The following is a 7,894-nucleotide window of genomic DNA, read 5'->3' on the forward strand; positions in this document are numbered from 1 at the left end:
GGGGCAGGGAAAGCACTTGTGCCTGTGGAGGACCTCTCTAAGCGAGGGTCATGCTGAGAAGAAACCTAGAGGGACAGAAACCTAGAGGGGTGCATGTCCCAGATATCCTGGAGGGGACCCAGGTGTGAACACCTGGCCCTATATCCCCGGGTTTGGGGCTCCTAGAACCCGAGTCCTGTCCATTCTTCCCAGGGAAGGAGGGAGGGCAGCTGAGCCTCCTTTTCTTGGGGGATAGGAGGCAGTGGCCATGTGCCCCTGACCTTCCCTGGAGGGTACTTTCTGCCTGTGGGAACAGCCTGGGCCCTGGGCAGAAGAACGTGCCATCCCTGGGTGTTTGCTCAGGAACCAAGGGTGGGGCACATCAGCTCTGGCTGTCAGGCTGTCGCTGGGCTCCAGGCTCCCAGGGACCCAGCGGGCACCTGTCTCCCTACCCCCTCACCCATTCTCTCTCTCTGGGGCCCTATCTTCCCTTATATGGTGAAGGCAGGTCCTAGAGCAGGGGGGGTGGGGACAAAGGTCGCTCTCCTGCAGTCAGCTTACCACAATTCCCTGAGATCTCCTAGGTGGCAGCTGCCTCCCTGAGACAGGTAAGGTAACCTGTGGGGACACATGGGGACCGTAGGTGGTGGGAGGGAAGAGGGTCCCCTGCTTTTTGCTGGCAGGCTGGGGCCTCCTGTGCACCTCGGTGTGGGCTTGAGGAAGAAGTTTGGCACTCTGGAGAGTCTGGGAAGAGTCAGGAGTCCAACGTGTCTGTCCTGGACCTGCACGGAGAGAACTGAGCAGGCCCTGTCCTGGACACCTGCTCCTTCAGGCCCCCCGCCTGTGGCTAGCCACCACCCCACTTTGGGTGTCAACGATCCCGGATTGCCCTGGAACTTCTAGAGCGAAAACCAGGACAGCCCTGGGCAAACCGGGACCAGCTGGTCACCCTGACCTCACTCTCTGATCCCCCACCTTGTCTCTTCGCCCACTGCTTCCTCATCTAAAAGGTTTCCTTCTGTGTCTCACCGTTTCCCTAACTCTCCTGGGACCTGCCTCCTGGGTGCTAGGGGTGAGCAGCAGCCACCAGGAACGGAATGGGCAAAAGCAGGCATGGGCAGCAGGGGGCTGGAGGTGGCAGGGCTTCGGGTCCTGGTCCACACCGGGTCACCCTAGCATGCACCTCTGCCCCACCTCCCCTCCACTTCAACCTGTGCCCTTGGCCTGCCCAGCCACGTGGCCCCATTTGGCTAAAATACAGGTGGGAGTCAGGTTCAGACCAGGGTCCTGGGACACACCAGCCACCACCTTCTCAGGAAATCATTTGCTCAGGCATCCTCCAGGTCATTGATGGGCAGAGCCTGTGGACCGGAGGGTCTGGGCAGGTCCACTCCCTGTGCTATCATGGGCCTAGGAAGCGAGAGGATGTCCTCTGACAGAGAAGTGGAGCCTCACTCCTGTCTGACCACATCTCTGTTCAGCTCAGAACTGCACGATTGGGAACTAAGAGCCATGGCAGCAACTTGGAGCTGTCTGGAGCTGTACCCCACAAACAACAGGGTGCAGATAAGAAAGGCACCTGTGGAGAGCAGGAGCCTGCACACCTCCAGGGTCCTGAGAGGGCTCTCCCTTCATCCCACAGTTCAGCCTGTCATCATGAGTTTTTTGTGGAATTGGAGTCTCACTTTGTCACCAGGCTGGAGTGCAGTGGCGCACTCACAGCCACTTCAGTGTCAACCTTCTGGGCTCCAGCGATCCTTCCACCTCAGCCTTCCAAGTAGCTGGAGCTATGGGCACACACCACCACACCCAGTTAATTTTTATTTTATTTTATTTTATTTTGAATTGGAGTCTCACTCTGTCGCCAAGGCTGGAGTGCAGTAGCACACTCACGATCACTGCTGGACTCAGGCGATCCTTCCACTTCAGACTTCCAAGTAGCTGAAACTACAGGCGTGTGTTACCATACCGGCTTTTTTTTTTTAATTTATTGTGGAGACGAAGTCGCACCAAGATGCCCAGGCTGGTCTCAAACCCGAACTTAGACAATCCTCCTGCCTTGGCCTCCCAAAGTGCTGGGATTACAGACTTGAGCCACTTAGCCTGGCCTCTAATTTTCAAAAAATGAATTGTAGGGACAAGGTCTCGCCAAGTTGCCCAGGCTGGTTTTGAACCCACAGGCTCAGGCAATCCTCTTGCCTCCACCTCCCAAAGTGCTGGGATTGCAGGCGTTTTTTCATCACCATGTAGTCAGGGGATCCAGAGATGGATCAATCTAGAACAACTTGGAATCCCCAAGGAGAGGCCCCTCATCGAGCCTGAGGATTCTGGAAACATCTTCTGGAAGAAATAGGACCAAAATTGGGCCTAGAAGAGCATGTTAGTGTCAGGCAAGTGAAGAAAGGGGGGGAGCAATTTGGTGGAGGGATGGTACCGGTAGGTGGGGCGTGAGAGGTGACATGGGTCTGGGGCCAGAAGGCAGCCTGGCATTTACAGAAGGCAGAGTGCCAGCAGACAGGGGCAGGGGTGTGCGTGTAGCAGGAAGACTCCGAGAGTGTAGGTGGATACGAGGGCAGGAGAGGGGAAAGGTCCGTGATGGTGCATAGATGGCTGGCTTTGGGGTCTCAGGGTGACCGTGCCCTTCCCTGGTCTGAGGACATAGAAGAGAGTATCAGGAGCAAGGGGAAACCAGTGAGTTCAAGCTGAGGGAGAAGATAGCTTAGATCCTAACCAGGGCCTGTGCTGGCCTGTGCTGTTCTGGGGAGACAGCAACGATGGGGAGGCCCCACTGAGGCGTGAGGAGGCTTCTTCTCTGACCAACATGGATCAAGAGCTGCTGGAGAGTACCCACATAACAGGGCAGGCCACTTCTCAGAGCTGTCCCTCCACCTTTGGCCTGTGGAGACTGGTCCTCTCCCCGTTCAGGCTGTTGCAGGCCCCAGTCCTGGTTTCTCTCCAGGGAGGGAAAGCACTGGCTTTTCAAGTCTCTGCTTCCCCGAATCCCTTCTCTGATGGGCAAGAAGTGCCTCGGCATGTCTACCCTTTATTCTTCTTGCTACTGGTTTACTCCTGAATCAGAGCATGTCCCTGGGTAGGACTTTAGAGATCATCTTTTTCGTTGACCTCTTGCAGATGAAAAAATTGAGGTCCACATGCATACAGCTAGTGAGTGTCAAAGGAAAAGGGGCATGGAGACAAAGATGGTGATTGAAATACAATAGAAGGATTCTTGTCTTTTGTACTCAAATTTGTTCAGCTGAGCCAGGAATCCTGGGAGCCCTAGGGACTCTGTGGGTTGAAACATATCCGGTGGAGGATGCCACAGTCACCTAATAGTGGAGGCCATGGTTGCCTGATGGAGAAGCCTATGGCCAACAGGCCATCAGACAGGATCCAGGCACAAGGGGCTCCTGCACGCACACAGCAGTCTGTCAATGATCAGCAGGTGGCCTAGACTGGCTGGAAGGGACATTGATCTGACACTGGGCAGTGCCTTGCCACTAACTCCAGAATGCCAGGCAGAGTGGCCACCCTCGGGGCTTAGAAAAGGGAGTTTCCAAGGAGTAAAAGACCGGGTCATTAATTGTTCCGGAGGTGACTCAGAGCCAAGGTGCAAGGAGAGATTAGATAGAGATCCCAGGCTGCCGGTGTGTAGAGCCCGGTCAGGGGGCCCACTCGACCTTTCCCTTGTTATTAATCAGTCCAAGGAGCATTCACGGAGGTAGCCGCATGCCAGGCTGCATGGTAGGCTTTGTGGAGATTGGAGTGGCCTCAGCCTGATGAGGAGGGGCCTCAAACCGCTGAGGGTTATCACTAGGAACAAGTGACTCTCTGCCCTCACCCAGGATCACTGGGGAGTTTTCAAAACACCCATATCCCGCCTCCCAAAAGAATATCCTTGCCTGGGTCCCACCCCAACCTAATTAAATCAGAATCCCTAGGGATACAGCATGAGCGTGGAAGCATCAGTATTTTTCCAACACTCTCCAGGTGATTCTGATGAGCAGCTGGAGTGAAGAACATGGCTTCAGGTCAAAACAGAAAGGGCAGATAGAAGAGAAGCTTGGGGAAGGGAGACTTCTTCCAGTTCAATAGGTGGAGAGTTGTTCACTGGGAGGCTTCATTCACTCACTCATTCATTCATTCATTCATTCATCCATCCATCCATCCATTCATCCCTCCATCATACCCCCTTTCTTCCTTCCTTCACCCAGCAAAGTGCTGGCACTGTCTGGACCCTGGGGACTCAATACTGAACAAGCAGAAATGCCCCCAACCCTTGTGGGATCGACATCTTGTGGGCCACCAGAACAGTACCTCAGAGATGTTTTGGGGGGGCAGCCTGGGGGGTGACAGGAAATTGTTGCACGTACTTTTGAAAAAACTGTGGTCATATGGCCGGGTGCCGTGGCTCACGCCTGTAATCCCAGCACTTTGGGAGGCCGAGGTGAGAGGATTGCCTGATCCCACGGGTTTGAGACCAGCCTGGGCAACTTGGCGAGACCTCATCTCTACAATACATCAAAAATTAGCCGGGCGTGGTGGTACATGCCTGTAGTTCCAGCTACTTGGAAGGCTGAGGCGGAAGGAACACCCAAGCCTGGCAGGTCGAGGCTGTGGTGGCTGTGAGCATGCCACTGCCCTCTAGCTGAGGTGACAGAGTGAGACTCCAACTCAAAATAAGTAAGTAAATAGATAAATAAAATAAAATTGTGGTAACATACACAGAAGTTTTACCATTTTAGACTGGTGTGGAGATAGTGAGCTATCTCAACTGATTGCCCAGTCAGTTACAGATCAGCTCCTTGTTTTGTCTTCCTTTTTACTACTGCACTTGACTAGTCTTGACAGCTTTTTCCCCCTATTTTATCTATTTTAAAGCATACAATTCATAGGCACTCAGCACATCCACAATGCAACTATCACCACCATCAAGTTCCAGAACTTTTTTAGCATCCCAAATGGACCCATTAGCTGTCATTCCCCATTTCCCCCTCCCCCAGCTCCAAGCAACCACTACTCTGCTTTCTGTCTCTAAGGATTTTGCCTGTTCTAAGCATCTCTTACAACACGTGGTCGCTTGTGACTGGTCTCTTTCACGCAGTACAGTGTCTTCAAGATTCATCCATGTTGTAGCATCCATGTTGCAGCATTTATCAGCACTTCATTCCCTTTTATGGCTGAATAGTTTTCCACTGTGTGGCAATACCACATTTTGTTTATCCGTTTGTCTGTGGATGGACATTCTGGCTATTGTGAATAGAACTGCCATGAACTTCAAGATCAAGCTTTTGTTGGAAAACCTGTTTTGAATGTTTTGGGTGCATACACTATTAAGCTTTTATTTATGCTTTCCCTTTTTTTTTTTGCTTTTGAGTCAGAGTCTCACTCTGTCACCCAGGCTGGAGTGCAGTGGCACGCTCATGGCCACTGCAGCCTCAACCTGCTGGGCTCAGGCCATCTTTCCGCCTCAGCCTTCAAAGTAGCTGGAACTACAGGTGTACACCACCATGCCTGGCTAATTTTTCTTGATTTACTGAAGAGCTGCAGTCTTGGCAAATTGCCCAGGCTGGTGTCGAACCTGTGGGCTCAGGAAATCCTTTCACCTCAGCCTCCCAAAGTGCAGGGATCATAGGTGTGAGTCACTGCGCCCAGCCTCTTTTCTATTTTTTTTTAAAACTCTATATAAGGAAAATTTGACTTTTGAACTCGTAAGGACTTCCTTTTGCTTTTTCCGGAGACGCTGTGTGAAGGCACTCAGAATGGTCCAGCGTTTGACATACTGTCGCAGGCTTTCCTATAATACAGCCTCTAACAAAACTAGGCTGTCCCGAATGCCTGGTAATAGGATTGTTTACCTATATACCAAGAAGGTTGGGAAAGCATCAAAGTCTGTGTGTGGTGTGTGCCCAGGCACACTTCAAGGGGTTCGTGCTGTGAGACCTAATGTTCTTATGAGGTTGTCCAAAACAAAAAAACATGTCAGCCGGGCCTATGGTGGTTCCATGTGTGCAAAATGTGTTCGTGACAGGATCAAGCGTGCTTTTGTTATTGAGGAGCAGAAAATCATCGTGAAAGTGTTGAAGGCACAAGCACAGAGTCAGAAAGCAAAATAAAGAAATGAAGCTTTTTTTTCTGTAATAAAAATTAAAAGCTGCAAAAAAAAAAACAACAACTCTATATAAGTTTTGAAGAGATAGAGTCTTGCTATGTTGCCCAGGTTAGATTCAAACTGAGCTCAAGCAATCCTCCTGCTTCAGTCTCTTGAGTAGCTGGGATTACAGGCATGCGCCACTGTACCGATCTGTATGATTTTTTTCACCAAGCATGACTTTGATAAAAAATAAAAAAAGCCAAAATGCAAAATTATTTAGGGCTAGATAAAGAAGGGCCTTGGCTGGGCTCAGTGGCTCAGCCTGTAATCCCAGTGCTTTGGGAGGCTACGGTGAGTGGATTGCCTGAGCCCGTGGGTTCGAGACCCGCCTGGGCAACTTGGCAAGACCTCACCTCTACAATAATCAAAAAAAATTAGCCAGGCATGGTAGCGTGCACCTGTAGTTCCAGCTACACGGAAGGCTGAGGTGGAAGGATCGTCAGAGCCCAGCAGGTCGAGGGTGCAGTGGCCGGGAGCGGCCATTGCACTCCAGTCTGGGTGACAGAGTGAGACTCCGACTCAAAAAAAAAAGAGAAGGACCTTGAGTGTCAGGATAAGGAGTAGGGACTTTATTCAGCAGGTGACAGGGAGTTGGGGCAGGCATTTGAGCAAGAGTGTCAAGCTCAGAGCAGGATAGGGGGCTGGAGGCTAGGACCTTGACGAGCAGGGCTCAGAATGGGGAGTCAACCCCTTTTCCTCCCCGGACCTGAGCCTGCGGCCTCCTGGCACTGCTGGGCACTCTCTAGGGCCAGGCTGGAAGGGCAGCACCTGACACCCCCGTTGCTCCCAGCTCCTCCGCCCTTGTCCCCATGTGCCTTCTCCCGTAGGCTCATTCACCATGACCAAACTGAGCGCCCAAGTCAAAGGCTCTCTCAACATCACCACCCCGGGGCTGCAGATATGGAGGATCGAGGTGAGGCCCTACCTGGGCGTGAGGGGCTCACAGGTCTGGGGTGGAGCGAGGGAAGGCAGAGGCCTGGGGTTGCTCTTGGTTTCCTCCAGTTCTGCCCTGCTGTCTGCCCAGGAGTTCCTCCCCTCCCCCACCATCATCTATACCTGCTCTTCCTTCTCCCTTTCCTTTCCCTCCATTTCTTCCTCTTCTGTCTTTCTTTTTTTTTTTGAGTTGGAGTCTCACTCCGTCACCCAGACTGGAGTGCAGTGGCTGCTCCCGGTCACCGTAGCCTCCACCTGCTGGGCTCCGGCGATCCTTCCGCCTCAGCCTTCCAAGTAGCTGAACTACAGGCACGCGCAACCATGGCCGGCTTATTTTTGATTTATTGTAGCGGTGAGGTCTCGCCAAGTTGCCCAGATGGGTCTCAAGCCCGCGGGCTCAGGCAATCCACTCACCTCAGCCTTCCAAAGTGCTGGGATTACAGGCTAAGCCACTGAGCCCGGCTCCTCTTCTGTCTTTCAAACTTCCTCTCTACTTCCTCACCTGTCTCTTCTTTTCGTCCCTTTTTTTGAATCGGCGTCTCACTCCGTTACCCAGGTTGGAGTGCAGTGGCATACTCACGGCCACCCCAACGTTGACCTTTTGGGCTCAGGTGATCCTTCTGCCTCAGCCTTCCAAGTAGCCGGAACTACAGGTGTGCACTACCACACCCAGCTAATATTTTGATTTTTATTGTAGAGATGAGATGTCACCAAGTTGCCCAGGCTGTTATTGAACCTCGGGCTCCTGTAATCCTCTCACCTCAGCCTCCCAAAGTGCTGGGATTACAGGCTTGAGCCACTGCGCCTGGTCCCTTCTTTTTTTTTTTT

At 52.3% G+C, this 7,894-nt stretch overlaps 1 protein-coding gene and 1 pseudogene across 2 annotated transcripts in view; both read left to right on the forward strand.

Moving 5' to 3' along the window:
* Positions 1–510: 510 nt before the first annotated feature.
* Positions 511–7,894, forward strand: part of VIL1 (villin 1) — a 33,168-nt gene continuing 25,784 nt past the window's right edge. Inside the window, exons 1-2 of the mRNA XM_008058846.2 lie at positions 511–587; positions 6,961–7,046. Coding sequence (XP_008057037.1) covers positions 6,972–7,046 — 75 coding nt within the window. The 5' untranslated portion in view covers positions 511–587; positions 6,961–6,971. The remainder of the gene's footprint in view (positions 588–6,960; positions 7,047–7,894) is intronic.
* LOC110595713 lies at positions 5,714–6,145 on the forward strand (annotated as a pseudogene). The gene has a single exon (XR_002482011.1). The product of XR_002482011.1 is annotated as a 60S ribosomal protein L34 pseudogene (transcript).

This window comes from Carlito syrichta, unplaced genomic scaffold, assembly GCF_000164805.1.
Source record: "Carlito syrichta isolate Samal-C Ts95f unplaced genomic scaffold, Tarsius_syrichta-2.0.1 Scaffold303646, whole genome shotgun sequence".
In the NCBI taxonomy this organism is placed as follows: Eukaryota; Metazoa; Chordata; class Mammalia; order Primates; family Tarsiidae; genus Carlito; species Carlito syrichta.